We start from the raw sequence: 25,894 nt of genomic DNA, 5'->3' as shown, positions 1-25,894 counted from the left end.
GTGTGGAGATTGAGCGGCGGCAGTTGATACCTTTCGACTTGCCTCCTGAAGTTTGTGATGATGTTCTGGCAGCCAGGCGTCCCTCCACTAAGTTGGTATACGCCTGCAGATGGAACAAATTTTCGGCATGGTGCACAGCACAGGTTGTGGGTCCCCTTTCTGCCCCTCTTTCAGAAGTCCTTTTGTTCCTCCTTTCTTTGGCCCAGCAGGGTTCTGCTCTGGGCACTATCAAGGGCTACCTTTCTGCTATTTCAGCCTTTCTCAGGCTCCCTGATCAGCCCTCTTTTCAAGTCCCCTGTTGTAAATAGATTTTTCAGAGACATTACTCACGTTTTCCCTCCTATTCCTTTTGTGATGCCGCAGTGGGACTTGAACCTGGTTCTCACATACTTAATGTGCGCTCCCTTTGAGCCTCTTCACAACTGTCCTCTACATCTATTAACCTTGAAGACTGCCTTAATGGTTGCCATCACCTCCGCTAGGAGAGTGAGTGAGCTCCAGGCTCTTTCTTGTAAACCTCCTTTTCTATCGGTCCATCCGGACAAGATTGTGCTCAGAACCCGTCCATCCTTTTTGCCAAAAGTTGTCACTGCCTTTCACATCGGGCAAACCATCACTTTGCCCACCTTCTTTCCGCCTCTGCATCCTTCTAGAGAGGAAGAGAGGCTCCACCGTCTGGACCCAAAACGTGCCCTTTCGTTTTACTTGAACCCCACACAACAGTTCCGGGTGGATGACCAGCTCTTTGTTGGCTACGTTGGCGCCAAGAAAGGTCGGGCTGTACACAAGCGGACTCTCTCTCGACGGGTTGTCTTGTGTATTAAAGCCTGTTAATCTCTTGCTAAAAAAGAGCCTCCGTTGGGGCTGCGCGCCCATTCCACCAGGGCGACGGCAGCAGCCACTACGGCATTAGGACGTAGTGTCCCCTTACAAGACATCTGTCAGGCAGCTATGTGGGTCTCGATGCACACTTTAATAAGCAGTATTGCCTGAACAGCCAAGTCCGGAGAGATGGCTTCTTTGGCCGTTCTGTTCTCCGGGTCTTCTTGGTGTGATCTTAGTTTGCAGACCCACCACCGGGGTTGGTATTGATGGGGTATCTATTATAGGGTAAGGAATCTATCACTACATGTTTCTTTCAGATGAACAAGTTACTTACCTTCGGTAACGATATACCTGTAAGAAAGATTAGTAGTGATAGATTCCTTACCGCCCCACCCATCCTTCCCGTTCTGCGAACTGATTTCTAGGGTTAAGGTCATCCCTTTCTGGGCCCTAGTTTCAAGGCACCAGTGGTCAGTATCTTGCATGGCTCTGCATTCCTGGCGCGGAAAGTTGTGTACAGAACGGACGCCTGGCTTTAAGTAGCTGCCGTGACGTCATCTCGGCGACCACAACACCAACGACTGACGTGGAGCTGCACGACGCCACCTTCCGACGCGCAGGGGTACTGCGGTCTAAAACTTCCTGGATCCAGTCTGACGCTTGGGGGTAATTGTAAGGTAAGAAATCTATCATTTCTAATGTTTCTTACAGATATATCGTTACCAAAGGTAAGTAACTTGTTCATTAATGTTTTTCTTTTAGAGCGGATTGTTGATCCAAAGCTTAATAGCCCAAATTTGGACTCTCAGGAGGTTACTCGGGATCTAGACCGCAGAAGGGGGTGCTGTAAATCTGAAGGATATCACAGTATCCATTGGAAGAGATATTGGGAGGAGAGTGATAAATATTGTGGGATATGAGGACCTGTTGGCTAGGGATTCTAATAATCGGTCCCAAAACCTCTTCCGCAGGTTATAGACAGATTGCCTTATTGAATGCGATTGTTTACTGTAAGAAAGTGGCTCTGTATATACTGTCCCGAAATAGGTACAGTGTGCACAGAGTCCACAGAGGTTTGGCAGAGGCTAAAGTTAGGTATAACCTTTTTCTCTAAAGTGATAACTTGGTCGAGAAGTAAGGCAGTATCAGAGGACAGTGTAAAGCATTTGTTGTACACACTCGGTCAGCAAATGGTCTCACACACTCAAGAACTGAACTGTAGGCCAATGTTTTGTATATAAAAAATATATAGTTTTATTTTAGAACCACAAGTAGGTATCAACATATACTTTCTCAGAATGAGATGATTTAGTTAAATACTTTCAATAGGCAATAGACTTTTGAATACAGTAGTTACAGTTGTTGCAATAGGCAACACAATTCAAACTCAGTTATAACATTGAGCTCAATGGGAATTTCTTAATAAATGCAAATAATTACTTTTTGGATTACTTTTCTAACCACAGGACTGGATCCTAGACTCCGTCCTGAGACATTGCCTGGAAACAGGTGATTAAATGTGTTTTGGTTAAAGTTATGATATTTAAGGAATATTATTGTATTTCAAAAGTTGACACTTCGAAACTTTTTCACATAGAATCACCAATGTTATCCTATGGGAGGATATTCACTAAACAGGTAAGTAGGGTTATCGTTACTTTTTCTTACTCCGTGCTGGATCCCGGATTCAGCAATGGTGCATCTCCTGTAAACAGTTGAAAGAAATCGTTTTTGTTATACAGGCGATTTTTAAGGAATATTTGTTGGTTTAAAAAATCGACACTTAAAAGATTTTCTGGTAAAAACCAGGCAATGTTACCCTATGGAGGAAAATCAAGTTATTGGTAAGTACGGTTGTAATTACTTTACAGTGTCCGTGCTGGGCACTAAGATCCAGCACTGGGATCTCTCCTGTTAACTGTGAGTAATTTCGTTTTCGTTGTTCAGTTGATTTTTAGTGAATATTTTAAAGTTTCAAAACTCGACAGAAGAATTTCCAAGTGAAACCAGTCAATGTTCCCCTATTGAGGAAAAGTGTGTTATCGGCTTTTGGGTAAGTACTCGATTGGCAGAGGTAAGGTTCTGGGCATAGTCTCAGGGGTCTCCCAGGGTCAGGTAGGTACAGTGGTTACACCCTCAGCGGCACAGGGGCAGCCGGGTGCAGAGAGAGTTAGGCCCAGTGTTTGCCTATGGCGGGCAGGGGGTCTTTGGTTGGTGGCTGCTAGCAGGCAGGCCACGCGGCTGTGGGAGCTGGGCTCCTGGTCGCTCACTCGGCAAGTGGGGAAGAAAAAATAGGACAGAGGTTGCACTCCCAGGGGCACTTAGGCGGCTGGGTGCAGGGTGCTTTTGAGCCGTCGGGCGCTCGATGGATTTCAATGGAGAAGCTCTAAGACGAACAAAGGCTGCAAGCTCGGGGACGAAGATTCTTCAGGTGCGGCCACCACTTCGAGAGGTAAGTTGGGAAGCTATAGGTTAGGTAGGCACCCAAGAGCTGGGCACAGGGGGCCACAAGGGCGCCAGGTGCAGGGTTGTCTTTTCGTGTCGGGAAATCTTACCCACAGCTGGTCGCGGTTGGAGGGGTCCCTGGTTCTGAGGCTGCAGGCATCGTCAGGAGCGCTGAGGTGGGTCCTTGGGTGCTGGATTCTTGGTCAGTCGCCGGGGGACGTCCTCGTGGTCTTTGTCCACTCAGGGCCAGGCCTGGCAGGTGCAGTGTGTGAAGGAGTCTCGGTTCCTGGTTGGCACCAGGAGCTTGTTACTTGCTTTGAGTAGAACCACTGCTCGTGGGAGTCCCAGTCTTTTTAGAGTCACAAGGTAGTCGGGTCCTCCGGGGTTTTTGAGGTTGCTGACCACTGGAGATGCCGGGTTTTAGCAGGAGCAGGTTCGAGGGTCGACAGGCCTGTAGGGCTGGGGCCAAGTCAGTTGGTGTCTTCCTCTTGTTAGCAGCTGCACGGCAGGTCTTTTTTCTTCTTGCTTGTTTCGGATTCGGGATCTTAGGAAAGAAAGTTTAGGGTGCCCCTAAATACTAAATTTAGGGGCGTTACAGGTAGGTAGAGGTCAGGGACCAATGGGTCCATTCCATGGGGTGGGTACGCCCCCTATCCTGCCACTCTCCAGTGGGAGGGGGCAGGAGCCTAATCCTGATTGGGCAGGGCTCCCCATCCTCAAGATGGCGAGAGCCCGGAGTTGTGGTTCACCTCGCCTCCCCCACCTGAGGGGTGGGGTTGGCAGAGGCTGCACACCCCCTTTCCTCACTTGGGCTGTCCCGCCAGTCTTCCAACCAGAGTGGGGGTCAGAACCGGTGGGGGGGCCAGTTGCTGAGTACAGCAAGGGCCTGGAGAAGCTCCCAAAGGTGGCATGCCTTTGAAGCTTCCCCTGCCCATCCTGGGGGAGGAGACCTAGCACCTTGCCCAGGATGTGCATTGTTGCAGGCCCAGGAGAGCGGATGGCTCTCTACCCAAGGGTCCAGCAACATGTCTGCTGTGTTGCAGCCTAGGCAGCCTCTCAGACAGGACGTGGATTAGGTTCAGGGGGCAACTCTAAATTGCCCTCTGTTGTGCATCTTACATTAAATCCCACACTGGCATCAGTGTGGGTTTAATGTGCTGAGAAGCAAACTTCTCAGTCTTCAGTGTAGCCATCATGATGCTGTGGAGTTCGTGTTGACGACTTCTCAGCGCCATATACTCTTAATGGCAGCACTGCACTTACAGTGCCCAGGTGTCAGGTTCCTCTGTTCCGATGTCCTCAGGGCTGTGTTGATGCTCTAAAGGGGCCCACCTCTGGACAACCCCAAGTCCGGCTTGCAAAAGTAACACGGATTGTTTGGGTAATCGAGCGGGGGAAGGAAAGGGTAGGGACTGCGGGGAGGGAGATCTGGAAAGCAAAGAAAAGACAAACGCAATATAAGCTTCTGTGCCTGTGAAATCACTGCATGAACAGTTTAACCGAAAACCAGCATTAGGCACAATGTCATGCTCATCTCGCCTGAAAAGCAAAGAAGATGAGGCCTAACGTATAGGGGAGAGCAAGAGGCAGTGGTAAGGAAGCGTCAGGAAACTAGTATGTAAGACAAAAGAAACTAGGACCACACAAATTGGATCGGCACTTCAATGACAATGACACACTGAACACTGCATACCTCAGTCTCTCCACTTGCACCTACCACTTGTTTCTGAATCGCTAATCTTCTGCCCAGCGGGTATGGCACTACCCCTTCTCTGGAAGCTCTCTCCCATATCTATAGATGGAACATAAGAAGAAAACAAATATTAATGATGGCTGGCTGCTGGAGCGTGAATGTCTACACGTCCGGCTTCTGCCAGAAATTGCGTCCAGTCAGGATTAGATATGCATTGTCTATTCCATACTATCTAATCCACGTACAATGACAGTATATCCTTACTGCACAGGAACAAGGTCTTGGAAGGAATTGACCATCACCAATAGTGCCGTGTGGGGGCGTGACTTCTAGACACACAGGGAAAGTTAGAACTGAGAAGCACCAATGCACTTGTGTCCCCCCATGCGTGGTCTCCTATACAGACCTCCTTCAAGCGGAGGGAATCAATGAGGCCCTTCAGGTGAGGTAGTGGGGGGGGGGCCTTTAAGCAGGAAACGCTCCTCTGCATGAGACCTCCTTGTTATGGTCTCTGCCAACAGAGGGGCGAGGTTAGTCGAGGGTTTGTGAAATCCGGGCGCTCCTCTGCATGAGACCCACAGTCACCGGGTCTCTGCCAACAGAGGAGCGAAGGTGGGAAATTAGATCAATACGCCTACCTCGCGGTCTTTGTGTTGATCCAGGAAGGGTGCGCCGCTTCTCGCTGACCGGAACCGTGGGGAATAGGTGCTTCTGCCTTGAGCACCACCCGGAAGAATTATCGGCTCTGAAGGAGTCGACCTTTGCCCTTTAGTTTCCGCGACGGGCGTTGCGCGAGTCACGTGAGGCGTGTCTCGCAACGCCCGCCGGGATTTGTAGTTGCGGAACGGACGCGCTCCGAACCACTGCGCCCAGTCTTTCGCGGCAGTCAGTGCGCTGATCTCGTGTCCCTGGCACCAGGAATGGACCTGGGTACTGTAGGGGTACAGGGCTCATGCACCTGTACCCACACCACTGGCATAGTGCACACAGCTAGAGGGGTGCCTGAGGTATGCCAGGGCAGTGTGTTTGTGGGCATGGCACACAGGGATGTGTGCCATGTCGACTGTCTGTTTTGTTCTGCACCAAGACACTCAGCCTGCAAAGCGGGTGTGTCTGTGTGTCTGTGTGTCTGTGTGTCTGTGTGTCTGTGTGTCTGTGTGTCTGTGTGTCTGTGTGTCTGTGTGTCTGTGTGTCTGTGTGTCTGTGTGTCTGTGTGCAGGGCCTCTAAGGGTGGCACAATAAGTGCTGCAGCCCTTAGGGGCCTTCTCTGGTCACAAGGCCTTGGGTACCATTTACCAGGGGCTGACATGTGGCCAGAGAGGCCTATTGGGTTTAGGCTTCATGTAGTTTTAGGGAAGGAACACAGGCCCTGGGTACCTGATTGGCAGGAGCCCAGGGCACACTCAGTCAAAGTACATCAGCAATTCCGCAAAAAGTGGGGGCATACCATGCAAGAAAGATGGCCCTTCCTCACATTTACCAAAAGTATTCTTCATCTCCAGGAATGGGCTTTTGATAATATCATTCCCTCTGAGCAGGCTGGCTTTCACAAGAACTCTGGAACCCTAAATATTTTTTTACATCTTTATTTCTGCATTTTAGTAAAATATTGAACATACGTCAGTGCACATCATAACGTGCAATAAGTATATCCCATGTTTAGTCTCTCTGGAGTCCACAAGCTGTACAGGTGAAGCAATAGTACAGACATCAAGTCCATAAGCAGACCTTACCTCTGAATCAGTGAAATCTGTACTTAGTGACCCTATTAGCTAATCACAGTGTACACCTTCATGCATCCTGCTCACTCTGGTCAGTGTCTGGAGCCACATATGTATTGAACTCATCCAACAGTTGCATCCAGGCTACCACTGCCCTCATCAGTACGGTAGAGAAGTATGTGATGCTCCTCTCCAGCCCCCCATTCCAACACATCACGGACCCAGAGGTCCACAGTCTGCACCCGTGACCACATCCAACCTATAGCCACTCTGCACCTGGCCAGGAGCAACACTAATTTCAAAAATTTGTAAGATGTATTGCGTCTCCTGTGCCTCCTCACCATCCCCAGTACACTTGCTCCCGGCATGCAAAGGACGACCACGCCCGTGGTGCCCCCCACTCTCTGGACCACCTCCCTCCAGAGTCCATGTACTGCAAAGCACTGCCATGCCAAGTGTTAAAAGATGGCACTCACCTCCCTGCAACATGCCGATTTCACTACCCTAGTATGATCTATTCTATGAAGCTGAGACGTAGGCATGTACGTACGATGCAAGAAATGAAAATGTAGCAGTTTAAACCTATTGCTGCAGGAGACCCCTTTCACCAAACTACACACAAGGTTCCAATCGGAGTCCTGGAACGGGCACCCCAATTCTATTTCCTATGCTACCCTCTCCTAAAGGGAGATTGTCATGTTTTCCCTGAGAAAATGTGATAATCTGCCTACCCTCCCCCCGATCTAATCAGGCCACCCAATGTGTGTGAAGATGGTGGGGCCGCCCGGTGAGTGCCCCAGACCTCTCTGGCCGTGTTCTCTAGCTTGGCATAGTGATGGCAGTATCCCTGCCTTACACTGAAAGTGTTCTGAGCATCTCGGAACAGACCTATACCCAGGGTATAGGTTCCCCGCTAGCTGTCAAACCCCACTCCCCCTCCATCTGTCCATGGACCTATCCTGCTCTAGGGACTGAAAGGTTTCAAGGTCCCTTATCTGCAGTTCCCTATCAATGGGTGTGCAACATAGTAACTTATGCGGCGCTAAAACATGAAAGAAAGAATTGCCTTTTTTCAAATTATTTGAAAGCTTTGGATGGGTTTGAAATTGGTCAGAATCAGTTGGCACTACTCCCCAAGCTTTTCTTTAAAAACTTGATTAAAATATCTATATATGAAATGAGTCGGAAAATGGATATCCTACTTTGTGCTCTGTATGCACGGAAGGAAATTGTCATAGAGAGCAGTATCTGTAAAATACCTCAACCTTCTGTTTTATGGAACCTTCCCCATGGTGTGCATAGAATAATTCATTTATTATTAAGGTTGAACTTGCTTCAGCTACCAGTTGTTACTGGATCATGGGTAGGTATACCTAGGGATGAGAGGCTCTGTGTTCTTTTAAGTTATGACCAAGATCTAAATCACTTGTTAATTGTATGTCCATTTCTTCACTCGTGTTGTCAATTGTTAAGACCATTGTTTATAATGTATAATATAACCTCGACAGCAGAAGCGTGTCAATTTTTGCCCCACCACCCTTCTCCCCAGCTGAAACAGACTGCACTAGATTTTTTAAACACTTTTAAAATATTTTTTAAGATAGGTGCGAGTAGTGGTGGGTGTACTACTGCTGTTTTGCACCTCCCAACATTGTAGTATTTTAAAAATGATGTATCCCATAATAGTAATGTACTAGTATTGCCTCATAATGCCAAATTAATCTTTTTTTTCGTGTTTATAGTTTTTATCTGCCTATTTTGCACTGCTTATCTTGGTACTATATTAAGGATGCATAGTTCCCTAGCCTATTTGAGTTTTGCACTGTATTATTGGATTAAAATCCTTTTGCATTCACACTTTATTTGCATTTTGGCCTTCACAGTAGAGCATGGTACTAAGTCAGAACGTCACCCGCATCATTTTACAAATTTGTATTATTTTAATGTTGGTTTCTTTGTATTGCTTTTGCACAACCCCTTTTTTTAGGTCTCGCCTGAGCCAGCGCATGCGCTGGTCTGGCGAGACATTTAGGGAGTGGGGGCTTTAGAAATGCGACCACAAGCTTTTGCTTGTGGCCTAAGGCTTGCTGTTACGCGTGCGTGCACGCGCACAGCCGCCATCTGGCTTTGCTCGCGATGAGGCGCTATCTGGCTTTCCTCTCGCTTGCTCTCCAGACCAGCGCATGCCCTTCCCCACCACAGAGCGCATCTCGCGGCCGCAGGGCCAGCACGTTTTTCACAACGTTTTTCGCTTCATCAGGGCCATGTAGTGCATGCAAATAATTCTCTTTTAGTTTTCAAAGACCGAGCACCTCTGGATTACCCGAGTGGAGTGCTCCCACGCAGACCACTGCCGAGTGACCGGCTCCAGTGCTGTGGTCTGTTTGAATTGTGTGTGCCGTTTCCAGTGTCTGAGCACGTCGGGCCGTGGAGTCCCATCTCGGCGCTTCATCTTGTAGCATTTTGCAATCATTGCCAAATCGTTCGCATTTGCGGTCTGCAGAACTAGACAGGCCGTTTTCTGTGGTGTAATCAATATCTTATATTGTTTTTTGCCCCGAGCGTCTGAAATTTCGCATCCGCGAGGGGGCATTTGCCGTCATTGTCATAGAAACCCTTCAAACGATGTGTTTAAACTTTCCCCTTTGTACATTTTCAGTAAGTTTCTTGTGCGCTTGAATGGGCCCCATCAAGAGTGCTCACTCGTCGTCCCATAATATTCACTCCTCTCTCATGCATACTGGACTCACTTCTTCAAAGACCGAGAACCTCGGGATTACCTGAGTGCATTCCACGCAGACAGACGCTGGGTGACCGGCTCCAGCGCGGTGGTCTGTTTGAATCGGTTGTGTCATTTTCAGTGTCGGAGCACGTCAGGCCGTGCGTGGTATCACAGGGAAACTGGGAGATGGAGTCTCACTACCTCATTAACTATCACACTATCTTGCTCACTCAGTAACTACATCACTAATTCTATCTTCATCTATATAAAACAAAAAACAAAATACTTCTCTCTAACTTACTCTCAAATACTACCTAAATAAATTTCACTCTATATCGCTAACTAACTAGGTCTCTCAATAACTATCTTCCATCTCTAGCTAACTCAGCGCCACCACAGCATCACACAACACCAACACTCAGTGCCACCACCCACTCTCTCACTGAATAACTGACTTACTCACTCACTCTCACTGACTGACTCTCACTAACTGACTCACACACTCGCTCTCACTGACTCGCTCTCACTGACTCGCTCTCACTGACTCGCTCTCACTGACTCGCTCTCACTGACTCGCTCTCACTGACTCGCTCTCACTGACTCGCTCTCTCGCACTAACGGTCTCTCTCTCGCACTAACGGTCTCTCTCTCGCACTAACGGTCTCTCTCTCGCACTAACGGTCTCTCTCTCGCACTAACGGTCTCTCTCTCGCACTAACGGTCTCTCTCTCGCACTAACGGTCTCTCTCTCGCACTAACGGTCTCTCTCTCGCACTAACGGTCTCTCTCTCGCACTAACGGTCTCTCTCTCGCACTAACGGTCTCTCTCTCGCACTAACGGTCTCTCTCTCGCACTAACGGTCTCTCTCTCGCACTAACGGTCTCTCTCTCGCACTAACGGACTCTCTCTCGCACTAACGGACTCTCTCTCGCACTAACGGACTCTCTCTCGCACTAACGGACTCTCTCTCGCACTAACGGACTCTCTCTCGCACTAACGGACTCTCTCTCGCACTAACGGACTCTCTCTCGCACTAACGGACTCTCTCTCGCACTAACGGACTCTCTCTCGCACTAACGGACTCTCTCTCGCACTAACGGACTCTCTCTCGCACTAACGGACTCTCTCACTAACTGATTCACACTAACTCCACAACTTTCTTACTAACTCTCCCACTCTGTCTCACTAACTAAATCTCCCACTCTCTCACTCACTTACTACATAACTCAACTCTCTCTCACTGAGTAACGATCTCTCCCACTCTATCTCACTGACTAACTCTCCCACTTTCTCAGTCACTAACTTTACCACTCTATCACTAACTGGCTCACTCTCTATCACTAACTGGCTCACTCTCTCTCACTAACTGGCTCACTCTCTCTCACTAACTAACTATTCCACTCTATTTAACTAACTGACTCTCCCACTCTGTCTCACTAACTAACTCTCCCACTCTGTCTCACTAAGTAACAGACTCCCGGTCTCAATAACACTCTCACTCGCTCACTAACACACTCAATAACAGACTCTCACTGACTCAATCACTGTCACTCTCTCTCAATAACTCTCTCACACTCACTGACTCACACTCACTGACTCTCCCACTCTCTAACTCACTCAATCACTCACTAACAAACTCTTATTAACACACTCACTGACTCAGTCTCTATAACTCACTCTCTATAACTCACTGTTACTTTCTTACTCACTATCTCACTCCCACTAACACTCTCACAAACTCACTCTCTCACTAACTCTCTCACTAACTCATTTCCACTAACACTCTAACTCACTCTCACTCATCTCACCGACTCTCACTCACTAACATACTCACTCACAAACTATCACTAACAAACTATCACTAACTCTCCCACTCTCACTAACTTACTCTCCCCTCTCTCATTAACTAAGTCACTCATTATCTCCCTCTCTGACTCCCTCTCGCTGACTCACTCTCCCACTCTCCCACTTATTAACTAACTCTCACACTCTTCCTCACTAAATAACTCACTCTTCCTCACTAAATAACTCTCACGCATTCTCACTCAATAACTCTCACGCTTTCTCACTAAATAACTCACGCATTCTCACTAACTGAATGACTCACTCTCACTAACTCAGTCTCACTTACTCACAGTAATAGCCTCTCACTTACAAAATCACCCTCTCTCTCTCTCTCTCACTCACTAACTTAGTCTCACTAACTGGTTCACTCATTCTCATTAACAGACTCTCACTAATAGACTCTCACTAACTCTCACAAACTCTCACAATCTCTCACTAACTAACTCTCCAAAACAAACTCAATAAATCATTAAAAATCTCTCACTAACTCTCTATCACTGATTGTCTCTCAATAACTCTCTCTCAATAACTCTCACTAACTGTCACTGACTCATGCGAGAAAAAAAAATATTAACTCTCGCTAAAAACAAAATCACTCGCTAAAAAACTAACTCACTCTCGCTAAAAGTTATTCACTCTCACTAACTTACTATCCCACTAACTCACTCTCACTCAATAACTCACTCTCTCTCTCATTCATTCTCACTGACTGTCACTAACTATCTCACTAACTAAATGCCTCTCTCACTAACTAACTCTATCACTCTCTGTGACTCTCACTCTCTCACTAACTTACACTCACTCTCACTAAAACACTAACTCTCTCACAAACTCTCTCACTTACTGACTCTCTCACTTACTGACTCTCACTTACTGACTCTCACTTACTGACTCTCACTTACTGACTCTCTCACTTACTGACTCTCTCACTTACTGACTCTCTCACTTACTGACTCTCACTTACTGACTCTCTCACTTACTGACTCTCTCACTTACTGACTCTCTCACTTACTGACTCTCTCACTTACTGACTCTCTCACTTACTGACTCTCTCACTTACTGACTCTCTCACTTACTGACTCTCTCACTTACTGACTCTCTCACTTACTGACTCTCTCACTTACTGACTCTCTCACTTACTGACTCTCTCACTTACTGACTCTCTCACTTACTGACTCTCTCACTTACTGACTCTCTCACTTACTGACTCTCTCACTTACTGACTCTCTCACTTACTGACTCTCTCACTTACTGACTCTCTCACTTACTGACTCTCTCACTTACTGACTCTCTCACTTACTGACTCTCTCACTTACTGACTCTCTCACTTACTGACTCTCTCACTTACTGACTCTCTCACTTACTGACTCTCTCACTTACTGACTCTCTCACTTACTGACTCTCTCACTTACTGACTCTCTCACTTACTGACTCTCTCACTTACTGACTCTCTCACTTACTGACTCTCTCACTTACTGACTCTCTCACTTACTGACTCTCTAACTAACCTTCACCGTCCTGTTATTTATAACCCCCCCCCCCCCCCAAAAAAAAACATTGGCATAGCCAATAGGTCTCGCCTTGGGGACCTTATAAATGTTTAGCCATTCAACGATTAACGTTGTTGCACAAAGGATATTGTGCTGCATAACAAAATACTTATAAGGTCCAGAAAGCGAGACCTATTGGCTATGCCAATGCTTGTTTGTTTTTATGTGGTCCTTTTTGGATGCCAAAACATAATAAAATACTTGACAACAAACAGGCATGATAGCAAGCAGGGCCGAAGTCTAAAGACAAAGGGACCATATCTAGTGTGTCCGCGAAAATAGGTGTTCAGTTGAAAACTGAAATCACACACTTTTTGCCATTAGATGGCAGCAGAGTTCCATAATGATGCACTTGCATTGTACTTTACATTATACTGCCAAATCATGCCGTGGTGAATAGGTGGATATTCGCTCCTTTCTTTGACCACACCGCCTCACTTGAGCGAGGTCTGGGGACAGAGCCTAAGACCCTCTGGCGGCGATTTTTTGAATGTCCCATAAGAAGCTTGAGGGCTGCAGGCGTTCTGATGACGTTTAATACATTTCAATTCACTGCTGCTCATCTACTATTTGACTGCGTGATTTGAAATATGCTGCCCCGGGCTTTTCTCTTAGAATCAAGGACCTGAAAAGGTATTACTTAATTCAATGGATTACACTAGCCATAGGATAAGAGGCTGGTGGCAGGGTGTTATGATTGTACTGATCACGGTGGACTGGCAGACTAGCCTAATGGAGGAAGAGGAAATGTTTGACTGGGCTGCTGGAAAGAGAATGGAATGTGAAGAAGACTGTCCCACTGAATATTAAAAAAAGAAACAATGAAAACAGAAAACCCTACCCCATAGTGCTGCCATGATCCTGCAAAGGCGACGAATAGCCGAAACATTCTTGTCATTCGAAGCCTTCCACCCACTTTGTTGAGAACAAGAATTTACGACTAGCGCCTTCTAATGACGTAACTCCAGTGAACTAAAGGTCTGTTGGAGGTATAGCTTAAGTCCCTCAGGCAACAATTTCCTTGGAATCTAGATGATCCAGATGAAACAAGTCGTTGTCAAGGGGTAACACTGTACCCCATAGTAAGTCAGTACTGTGGAGGAGGTTCACCTGAGTTCAAGCCTCCCCTTCGCTAGCTCTGAACCATGTCTAGAGCAGTGCCTCTTTCTGGAATTACCCCACCCACCTCTTGGTTTAGATTTGATGGCTTTAATTAAATGTTGGGAGGCTCAAACAGCCAGTGACTGCCCCGTGTGCTCTTAGCTTAATTTAGTCCCACATGGGCTCTGTCGTTTCAAAGGAGAGGATTTGGACTGAAGTGTCACTAAGGTTTGCAGGTTATACAAGCGTATATCAAATAGAAATCCATTGCTCACATTTTGGTTTTCTTTGAAAGGCTTCATTTCCATCTGCACTTATCAAGTACAATCTGAAAACCCCATGATGTGTTGGGACTCGTATTGTACCCAATTGAAGACCTGGTAGGTGATTTTTGTGAGGTCACGGTGTACGCTCTCTTTCACAAAGCGCTTTTCAGCCTGGATGATGTCTCAGAACTGATGGCCAGGTTTGGTCCGTTCATCCCGTTCCGGGAAACTATCAATCATAGATTGTTTAAAACCCAACGCATTGTTTCTTCCACTAGGTCCTCCAGGTTCATGGCTATTTCTATGAGGCTTATAGATGCCTGAAGGGTCCGAGCCATTTTCTCCTGTTTGAAATTTTGGCTTTGCGCCTATTTGAACCTTGTAACATCAGTCCTGAAGTCTTGATAGAGGAACTTTCGTTGCTTTGGCTATGTCCCGTGTGGGAGTTGAGGTTAGTGGAAGAGCATTGTTATTTAGGTTTGCATTTTGTGATTGAAGACTGGTGATATGTAAACTGTTGGAGGATTCTTTTATGTATTATGACATGAACCTATGTAATCTGCAAAGACAGTTAGTGCACTTTTTAAAATTACTGAGTACATGGGGTGGAGGGGTACTCTAGTGGTATGTTCAGTGGGGAAGAGATTTTGTGGTGAAGTCCAGGGTGGAGGCTCTTCTGATGTTGGGAAGGGAGCAGTTTAGTTACGTTGGGTGTTTGTCTTTTTGGTTGCATTTCCAGTGAGTACTTGTGGTTATGTTGGTTTTCGATCGTGGTCTTTGTAGTGAGGTGAGCCTGGCTGGTCGAGGGGATATTGAAGCGCCCTTCAAATGTGGTCAAAGTCGCTCATGTCTCTTTCCCACCTTGCAGGATCCACAGGGTCGACATGTGAAGACCTATGAAGTGTCCCTGAGAGAGAAGGAGTTTAACAAAGGCCCCTGGAAGCAGGAGAATGTTGAGGCGGAGGCCTCCATGGTGATAGCAGGTCAGTGCTCTTGTTGCTTCGTGAGTTCAATGCTGTGCTGTTGCTCGATTCATACATCACACACTCCATTGATGGGAACGGATGCTTTTTATTTTTATTTTTTTATAATACAATCATACACTGCAGCAAATTCAAGATGCTATCTGACCTAAATTAGCTAAGAAATGAAAACAACACAAATGGGACTCATTCGGCAAACAGGTTATAGTTGCATCTGAAAGAGATTGGTAAGCCTATACAGAGCCTATATGGCTCGACCTCAATTAACAGGCATGGCTAAGATTTTAATTTGTTTTTAAACTGTCTAGCCCTCAACACGTTTTCATAGTTAGAACTACGGTCTCATCCTGCCACATAAAATTCACATTGGTCTGCCAGGTTAGACAATTTCTCATGGACCACCCACATTACTTTATTTTCATAGTCTTTGATCCATTGGAGATGTTTACAACGGACAGTATTTGTAGCAGTGCTTGCTGCTGTACTTTGTAAGCGCATCAGCATTTGATGCAGGAGCCCTAAGGATCGTTGCAGAACAGTTGTACTTGGTATAGCTGCAATTAGTGTCAGTCAGTGAAGGCAAAAGCTGCATTGGAATAAGTCATTGATGATGATTGTAATTTGAGATGCCATGAAGTTTACCCCTAAAAGACCATGTTCGCAGCATGTGTGGCTGTAGATACAAAAACTCCTGCCATCTAGGGGCTCAGATATTTGCACGTTGTTTTTTTAGGTCTCGGCTGAGCCAGCGCATGCGCTGCTCTGCGAGACATTTAGTAAGCGGGTTTTGAAAGTGCTACCACAGGCTTTTCAGGGCCTCAAGCTTGCGGTTACGCACGCGCGCAGCCGCCATAGTCTTTCCTCCGTCACGGGTCATTAAAACGCGGTGCTCTCACTTTCGCTGCGGCGGGCGCTCGCGCGTGCACCACTTTTGAGGCCGGGCTTGTCTTGTCTTTTACTTTCACGGCCGCACGCGCATTTCTCGCATCACTCGCGGGCTTGCTCTCCCAAGCGCGCCCTTCAACACAGCCGCTGACCGGACATGACCCCCTCGCTACACATGTGCAACATCCTTAATTTTTTTCATAATAGGGATTGCTAGAGGGGCTTCCAAACACTGCAGCATTAACACTTGGCAGCACTGTCCTGACAAAGCCTGGCCCGCCTAAGAGGACAAGCTCTTTCATTGCAACCATTCACGTGCTGGATCCAACCATTCCAGACGCGGACGGGTGTGGCTTCCTAACTCCCCTACATGGCTTCCCCCCTCGCCCCCCCCCCATGCCGTTCTCGAGGCCCACAACTTTGCCTTCCAACCGTAACTGCATGTATTTTTATTGCAGCCGTACCGTAGTATGCAAATGCGAGTCTAGCATTAAACACAAATCGAGCTTGAAGTTGTTATAAAAGCAGCCATGCTCCACCACAATTGTTAAAATGCAAGACCGTCCGCCTCCCCCATGGAAGGAAAGCATAGTGTTTGTTACTGCCCAGGTTTAACGGACCGCCCAACTGGTCATCCCCCGCCCGCCCTGTTCTCCTTAATCGATAAATTCCTCCTCTTGGACGGCCTCATCCCCCCCCAATCCAGTCCCTCCGTCCTTTACCCTGTAATCCGACCCGTTGCCGCCTCTTCCCTAGCCACTTAAATCGGTGCCCCCGGCGTGCTTTTGTTGCTTTATAACCCAAGTCAGCGTGTATGCGTTTTTGATTTTTTGGATTACCCAGCCCTGCCCACAAGCTCGTCTCCTCCCCTGAGTCAGCGACCCCGTCCACTGTTACCTGCTTTCAACACCTCTTGCTCCCGACCCCCCCTCCCCTCCCAGCATTCCTTCCCTCCATTGAAACCTCCCGCAGTCCAGGACACAATCCCCCCTATTGGGCGCCCCCCTGTACCCATCTCCCCTTCCGCCACCTCCCGAGCCATGCGAGTCACCCATCCTTAATTTGCCCCCCAAGCCCTCCTCCCCCGCTCACTGAAACCTCCGCTTCCTTCCAAACTCTCCACAACTAGCCCCCGCTAGTAGATCAATCCCGGCAACACCTCCATCCTCCTGAATGGCAACCAAACTGTACCACCATCCTCCATGCGTGCCGCTGCAAGGTCCGTCAGGTGGCCCTGGGCCCAGCCTCCGGTGCAGCCGCACCCAACCTCCCCATGGAAACCGCACACCCTCTGCCCCCAAGTTCCCCCCAGCCAGGATCTATTACCACACTCCCCGCATCCTCCCTTGCAATACACCCCTTCACCCCTCCCATGACCGTGCCCGGCCCCCCGCCATGTCTCCCGAGCGCCCGCAGAAACTGTAACCAACCACACCGGGCTCAGAAGTATGAAAGGCTATGGCATGAAGACTACACAACTCATGCATACGTCTCCTCCTGCAAGCACCCCTCCCCCCTGTTGCTCCTGCGTTCCGCCACTTTCCCACCCGGCATTCCCAGTGCACTCCTTAACTTCGCAATGAAACCGCTCGCTGACCCTTCCGCAGGCTGCCTAATCACGGTGTCCCCTTCTTGCCCCCTTCCAGCTGAGCCCGCAGACGAGACCAATCATCCTGCCCAGGAACCCAGGACGTTGAACCACGTCGAGACCCAAACCCAGCCCCCACACCCCCCCCCCTTCAAGATCGGCAGCTCCAAGCATAAGCTCCCACCCACCCCGGAAACCCTGCCATCCCCACTGTCTTGTTATGCCACCCTGTGCTCCCGAGCCCCACTATCTACGCCTCCGCAACCCTCAACTGAGCATCCCACAGCCCGAGACCAAACACCTTCTCGTGCGCCCTTTCTTGCACCCAAGCATTCCCTTGTGCACCCCGGAGACCACCCATCCAAAACGTCGACTCCAAGCTCACTGTGGTCCTCCTCATCTCTGTCGCACTTCATCCCTGAACAATTGCATTCATACACCATATCCAAGCACAACGACCACCCACACCCACGGCCCCCTGCAACCCGATGCGCACACTCCACACCCGACTCCTCCGACCGGCAGAGGCGGCCGCGGATGCAGCTCATGAGAGAGTAAACCACATTGTCGCTAGGAGCAGTGTATTCGTTCATTATTCACTGGTAGTACCAAATGTTGCAGAAGCCGCTACCAACTGGAATGAGGACACTATTTGTGTATTGCACTCAGCCGCACCATTGTTCAGCAAGAGACGGCATCTTTTCCAATCACCGTTTACGAATGCATTTGTCGTAAACAAATGCAAGGTGGCATCCCGACGAAACCCGGGGTTTAAGCCCCATTATTCCGCTCCGGGCTGACCATCCGCCACACCCTCACAAACCACCTCCGCCTTCCCCAGCATTATTCCCCTTCCAGTGTTATAAGTGTACACTTATAAGTGTTTAACTATGCAACAGTTGGTGTTGTTGCACCAAGGATTTTCTGCTGCATAACTAATTACTTATAAGGTCCCAAAAGCGAGAACTATTGGCTATGGCAATGCTTGTCTTCAAAGAAGTCCTGTCTAGAGATATGCTTTGACTCAGCCCTCAGTGGACAATGTGTGGGCACAGACTCTGTTAGATTGTTTTTTTCTGCCATTGGGTTCAGGCATACAGAGTGCTCGGAGTTTGTGTGTTTCACATGCGGTTAGAATGTGACTGATAATTCGGAAGAACCAGTCCACATTGGATGACTTCCAATGCATTCTTTCACAAGCACCCTCTTATGACTGGTGACCAGCATTCCAGTCCCTATATGCGGGGAGCCCACGCCCTTAGAGGACCATGTGCCCCCATTGAGCTCAGATAACGGAGAATAAGGATCACAAGGAGGTGATGGAACAGGCTCCCATCCAAGCCTGCGCCTGCTACCATGCCAAGTGCTTGTGGTTTTGTCATTGCGGCATTTGCAACTTGTGCCTTTATCTGAATAGTGACTGACTCGTGCCTTGCTCTGTGCTCCAAAAAACCGTACCCTACCGGAAGGAGAGGTATTGACTCCCCTATAACTTCGGCAAGCAGGATCCCTTTGGCACAGACAAAGAAGAGGCCAGCCTCTCCGGACTCCCCACAGTCCAGGCCACCCCCAGTCTGAAAAGTCTCCTTGAGCTCTTCCAAACAGGAGGAGGAAGAGGACATTGAACCAAAGACCAGCGGCACTCGAGCCAAGACCATCTCCAGGGCCTTAAGTATTCCATTTGGTTCCAGCACTCACCCAAGGCCTCACAAGAGGTCTCATGCCGAGGTAGAGCACCGTGGCTGTGCATAGGAGACTGCTGCCTCCAGGGCGTCTGCCTCCTGTGGGCTGTGGTGGGCATATGGAAATGGATTCTGAACTGAAGAAGGATACGCACAAGGGTGTCTTCCCTTTCCAGCCATCTATCTCTACGTGGCCCAAGGGTGCCATACTGCCTTCTCTGCACATAAAGCCAGAGTTTACCATCCTGCAGAGGCTTCAAGAGGCTTCCCCCCCAAGCCTGGCACTGAAGAGGCCTAGAGACAGGAGCTCTAACCCTTTTCTCTATGTTCTACCTCCACAGCCACCACCACCTCCCTCACCTTTACCGCCACGTTCACTCACACTACCCCGCTCTTTCTCGAATAAAATCTCCTGATGGCTCCCCTTGCACCTTTCCTGGTTCAGGCAGCCCTTTTGGTCCTATTGAGGCATTAGGTCCAGGCCCACAGATGACCCCTGAGATATCTATACTGTCAGGGCATCCTCTCCCCGTCGGTACCATGGCCTACCATGAAGTCATTCAGTGAGCCCTGGCTCTCCATAATGTGGAAGTGAATAGATGCTTTCCAAATCCAAGCGGGTGAGGCAGCGCTTACCTGTGCTCAAGAGCTTGCATAAATCCACCCGAAACTTGTAAGGAGCCTGTAAAGATGAAAGCAGTAACACCCAAGATGGAGAACTTCAAACGCTCACCCAATGACCCTGTGTACATCAAGGGCCACGCACCCTTCCCATCCAACTCCACCTTGATTGTCTGATGATTCATATTGTTTGCAAAAAGGCATAACTCTGCCCTGCCACCTAAAAAGGAGATCAGGAAGATAGATGCAGCAGGCAAGAGTTGCTGTAGGGGCATTTATCCATTGACCTGTAGCCAACTGTCGGGCTCTTTCCCCCCACTATGACATGTCACAGTGGGAGGAGATGCAGGAAGCTCATGAAGCACCTTCCTGAGGAGCTTAGAAAGAAATGGGAGGAAAATAGTGTCTGAGGGCGAGACCATGTGCAATGCTAAAGATTTATGTGCACTCGGTGCTGCATCTCTGGGTTTAAACGGGGGCAAACTCTGCAGCATCCCCATAACCTCTCATTTAATGGACCATCTCTCTTTGGGCCCCAGGTTACAGGAAAATTCAAGGACAGAGTTTGACAAATCTAAGGGTATCCTACACACTCCAGCTCCTGGGTGCTCTTTTCTGACACAGTGGTTGCAGGGAGGAGCCAAGCTCACTTCCCCAGATAACCTGCAGTGTTAATAAAAGCAGGAGCAATCCCTCCACCATCGGGCAGGAAGGTGTTACACCAGAGGTGCTTAAGCGGTTCAACAAAAAGGGCAGAGGTGGGTCCAGTTAAAGGTGCTCCAAGGTGCTCCACTTCCAAGCAGTGGCTTGCCCTATCTCCCCCATAACACCTCACCTGTCAAGGAGAGACTACAAGATTTCTCTTATGCTGGGAGGAAATCAGTCAAGATCAGTGGGTTTTAGTGCTGGTTCATCATGGCTACAGCCTAGGACATCCCTCAGTACTAGCCTGGATCTCAGGCATCTTAACAAATAAATTGTGCCCGAGCATTTTCACATGTCAACCCTTCAGGGCATCATTCCTCTGCTCCAATAAGGTGACAACCTGATGGCATTAGACTTCAAGAATATCTATGTTCACGTACCTATCCAACCTGACTACCAGCAGTACCTCTGCTTTGTGGTAAGTGAACAGCACTACCAATTCAAAATGCTTAATTTCTGGATCACCATGGTGAAGGAAGCTGGCTCTGTATATACTATACCAAAGGGAGCTATAGTGTGCACAGAGTCCAGTGGAACCCCAAAGGTAGGCAGAGATAAAGTTAGATAGCACCTCACTCTCTATTTGTGGTAGTGTGGTCGAGCAGTAAGGCAGTATCAGAAGACAGTGTTAAGCATTTGTTGTACACACTCAGTCAGAAAATGAATTCACACACTCAGACTGAACTTCAGACCAATTGTTTTTGTATAAAAATGTTCTTTTAGTTATTTTATTTTCTAGAACTAAGCAAGCCTGGCACATGTAAGCAATAAATACTTTACAGTAGTGATGCAGTTTGTAAACAGTTTGAATTAAAATTGTATATGCACATTGTTTTGACTTACAGGATGGTTGCAGAGAAATGCAATACTTTGTAAATACAGTACATAGAATTGAATGGGCTTTTCAGTAAAATACCAGGTAAGTTACTTTTTAGATTACTTTTCTTACTCAGAGTAGTATGTCTGGATACTACTCTAGGACATTTCCTTTAAACAGGTAAGTAAAATCGTTTTGGTTAAATAGTGTTATTTTAAAGAATTTCTGTAGGTAATCAAACTCCACGCTATCCTATGGTGTAAAATAGTTTTATCGGTTTGAGTTAAGTATTTGGTAGTGGGAATTGAGGTTCTGGTGTTAGACTCTTGGTTCCCCCCAGGGTCAGGGATGCACTCTTGTTACACCCTCAGCAACACTAGGGCGGCCGGGTGCAGAGTGCTGAGGCCCAATGTTATTCAATGGGGGATATGGGGCCTCCGGTTGGTGGCTGCTGACGAGCACACAAAGTGCACCTGCAGCGGCGCAGGGGCGGCTGGGTGCAGGGGGCTGTTTTGGCATCAGGTGACCTGTTTTCAATGGGGTTTTTCGTTTTGGTTTTCAGCTGCAGGCTCGGTCCAGGAGGAATCAACAGCAGGGCAGGTAAGTTGGAGGGCTCCGGGACGTAGGTGCACCTTGGGTTCTTTCCTCCAGGGCGCAGGGCGGCTGGATGCAGGGTTGTCTTTTGAGATCAGATTTCACCTTACCGGGCCACTTGTGGTTGGGAGTCTCCGTGCAGAGGCTGCAGGCGACCTTGGGGAGTCCTGGAGGGGTAAACCCACGGTAGACTCGGACTCTGGAGCGCTGGGGGACCTTGCTCGCGACCGGTGCAGTGGTGGTTCCAGGCCTCTGTTTTCTTTTTCCTCAGTAGGCTCGGAGTCTTTCTTTGGTGTTCTGAACAGAGCTGCTGTTAACAGGAGATCCGGTCTTTGTTGAAGGCAGTCAGTCCTCCCAGGGGTTCTAGAGGTCGCTGGCTGCAAGACAAGACGATTTTTGGCACAGGATCTCTGGAAACTGCAGACGGGCCAGTAGGCCTGGGGCCAAGTCAGTTGTTCTTTGCAGTCTCGTCTCCTGCGTGTCGTCCCTTATCCTTTTTCTTAGGTTGCGGGAGTCTGCTTTCTTGGTTCAGGGCTGCCCCTTATATAATGTATTTAGGGGGCGTTTTAGAGGTCTGGAGGTCAGTAGCCGATGGGCTACTGACCTTAGGGTGATTACACCCTTGGTGTGCTCACCACACGTGCGGGGAGTTAGCACAATCCCTAATCCTGATTGGGGAGTGCCTGCCATCTGCAAGATGGCGGGCACTGAAGAGTGGGCTTCACCTCACCTCCCCCACCTGAGGGGTGGAGTTGGCAGAGGTGGGCACACCTTCTGGGCTGGCTAGTTTTTCCCGCCTGTCTTCCTGCCGAAAAGGAGGGGAGACTGGAAGGGGGCCTGCTCCTGATATCATTCGAGGCTGGGGGTCGGATTACAAAGGCTGCCAGGCCTTTGAAGCTTCCCAGCCACAGATGGCTTGGGGGAGGTGTGAACACATCCACCCAGGAAAGGCTTTGTTTCTGAGCTCAGGGAGCAAAGGCTCCCACCCTAGGGGTCTGGAAACTTGTCTTGTGGTGGCAGGCTGGTGTGTACCAGTCAGGCAACCCACCAGATGCTGGTCATTTTTCAGGGGGCATCTCGAAGATGCCGTCTGTGTGCATTTTTTTTTTTTTTTTTTTAAACCTTTATTTACACATCGAATATTCAGTCATGGGCCTACAACCGCCTGGGCCGGCCACTAATGTAAAGTAAAGGGAGGAAGACAATAACACAGCAGTCAGAAGAGCCGGAGCGAGCCGCACACATAACGGCTGCAGCCGCCCACAACTAAACATAATACTACAGAAAGGTTTCTTATTAACTTTTTCATAAATAAAAAGAACAAAAAGAAACTTATACCAGGCAAAAGAACTCCATTAACAGGGACCTGCTCTCTCATGGGCGGGGGACAACAGCGACAACGCAGCCAATTACACATTTATTCGCGTGAAAAAGGGCAGGGGGGGGCAGGGAGAGGGTCGGTCATCACTCCCGCAAAGCGACCAGGAACATCAAAGTCAAGGGGACATCGTTACGTCTGGTGCGACCACCAAGGGGGGGGCGCAGATATCCCCCCGATAGGAATTCCAGGGACTCCACATCTTACTCCATGCCCTAGGTTTGCCCCTGGCCACGTACACAGTCTTCTCTCGGAACATGCACCAATCCATGTTTTCTTTCCATTTCGCAACTGTGGGGGGCCGACCGGACCCCCAAAGCTGCGCAATGTCCCTTTTAGCGATCATGTTGCCCAAAGTCACCCAACGTTCTTGTGCCACATCGCAGTCAGTCGGTTCCCACACATTCAACACACATCGCCGAGCCTCAGGGAGCAGCGCCACACCCGTAACCTCCTCCATCACTGCATGTACACCAGTCCAGAAACGTATCACCTTCGGGCACTCCCACAGAATATGAAGAAAAGTACCAAGCAAGCCACAACCGCGCCAACATAGACCATCACTTGTGTAACCCATGTGAAGCAAACGGGGACCGGTGACAGAGACCCTATGTAGTATCTTCAACTGCACAAATCGAAGGCGAGCCGGTATAGCAACCTCCCTCGGTGAGGCTACGGCTGCGACCCAGTCCTCGTCATCCAACTCTAGGCCATCAGCGACCCAGACCTCTCGCAAATGTGTGAGAAGGTCCGCTCGAGTATTAATCAGTTTTTTGTAGATCAGGGAAATAGTACTATCTGGCAGGTAACCATCAAGCAGACAATCTTCCAACGGGTAGGCTTCGGGGATATCTGCAGGATTCGGGAAAGCGGAAAGTAGCGCATGGCGCATCTGCGCATAACGAAAGAACTCCCTATCGCTCAGCTTATATTCCGTCTGAAGAGCTTTAAACGGTTTAAAAGCGCCCTTCGTCCAAAGATCCCCCACACGACTAATTCCGATCAAATCCCACTTCTCAAAGCCTTTCGAACGCCATAAACCTCCCAACGCATCCGACGCATACAGTGGAGTCGCACGAGACAGACGGCCCGTCCATCCCGTAGCAGCGGTGGCGCAGTGCCAGGCGCGCACCGCATTTTTCGTAGGACCGGTCAATTTAGTACTTCCCTTCGTGGAATAAAGCGCCCTATTGAAATCTCTGCCTGGCAACAGTAGCTTATCCATCTCGTACGCGGGGTTCACCACCGGGCCGTATGTCCCATGATTCACCGCCACCAACTGGGACGCCCAATAATATCGTCTAATATCAGGGAGAGCTATGCCACCGTCATACCACGGTAGGGTCAATTTAGCGAGAGCAATGCGCGGTCTCTCATCCCAAACTAGCTGCCTCTGTAAGCTCTCTACCTCACTAAAATATCGGGCGGGCTCCACGTCCAGCGTATTCTGCAATGCATACAGAAAGCGTGGAAGAGACATCATTTTGAATAAGGCTGCCCGGCCAAGCGGCGATAGCGGGAGCTTACGCCAATGAGCTACATCGGCCCGCAGCCGCTGGAGCAGGGGCAGCAGATTCAGAGCATATCGGACCGCCGGATCGAGGGATACGTGGATACCTAAATATTTGAATCCAGAATGTGAAATCTGAATTGGACAGCCACGCGGGAGTAGAGGGGGGTCGCCAACCAGCACATAAACACAGGATTTCACCCAATTAATGACAAGCCCCGAATTGCGACCAAAGGAGTTCAATACATCAAATAACACTATCAACGATTTCCGCGGGGAGGTGAGATAGAGCAAAATATCATCTGCGTAGAGTGACACGCGATCCTCAAACGTCGGTGTCCACCGAATACCCGTCATGGAGGGTTCCCACCGGAGCCACGCCGCCAGGGGCTCCAACGCAAGAGCAAAAAGAAGCGGGGACAGGGGGCAACCCTGCCGCGTGCCCCTGCCAAGCAAAAAGGGGGCAGAAACTCTACCATTCACCACCACCTGCGCCAGTGGTTCCACGTATAACAACTTCACCCATCCAATGAATCCAGGTCCAAAACCAAACCTAGCCAGCGCCGCCCAGAGATACGGCCATTCCAGCGTGTCAAACGCCATCGTGGCGTCTAGGGACGCCAAAATGGCAGGCTCCCGAATAGAGTCAACTCTCGCGAGGACTCCATGGAGGCGCCGCAGGTTCAGCGCGGTGTTGCGGTGCGGAATAAAGCCAGACTGGTCCGGATGTACCAGGTCACCGATGACTTTAATCAGACGATTAGCGAGCACTTTAGCGAGAATCTTAGGTTCAGCGTTTAGGAGTGAGATGGGCCTATAAGACGCACAGCAATCACGCGGCTTGCCCTCTTTATGAAGCACCACAATGGTCGCTAGTCGTTGATCACGCGGTAGGGCGCCGGCCTCTCGGGATGCAATAAACATCTCGCGGAGATGAGGTGCCAACCTATCTGGACGAAGCT

The 25,894-nt window shown here is 48.9% G+C and overlaps 1 protein-coding gene across 1 annotated transcript in view; it reads left to right on the top strand.

Moving 5' to 3' along the window:
• The window catches only part of DDB1 (damage specific DNA binding protein 1), a 990,203-nt gene that overhangs the window by 209,932 nt on the left and 754,377 nt on the right, over positions 1 to 25,894 (top strand). Inside the window, exon 5 of the mRNA XM_085648506.1 lies at positions 15,038 to 15,152. Within this exon, the coding sequence (XP_085504632.1) occupies positions 15,038 to 15,152 (115 nt within the window). The remainder of the gene's footprint in view (positions 1 to 15,037; positions 15,153 to 25,894) is intronic.

The sequence above is a fragment of the Triturus cristatus genome, chromosome 3_2 (genome assembly GCF_964204655.1).
Source record: "Triturus cristatus chromosome 3_2, aTriCri1.1, whole genome shotgun sequence".
Lineage (NCBI taxonomy): Eukaryota > Metazoa > Chordata > Amphibia > Caudata > Salamandridae > Triturus > Triturus cristatus.
This window is presented reverse-complemented; position numbering and strand designations above follow the sequence as displayed.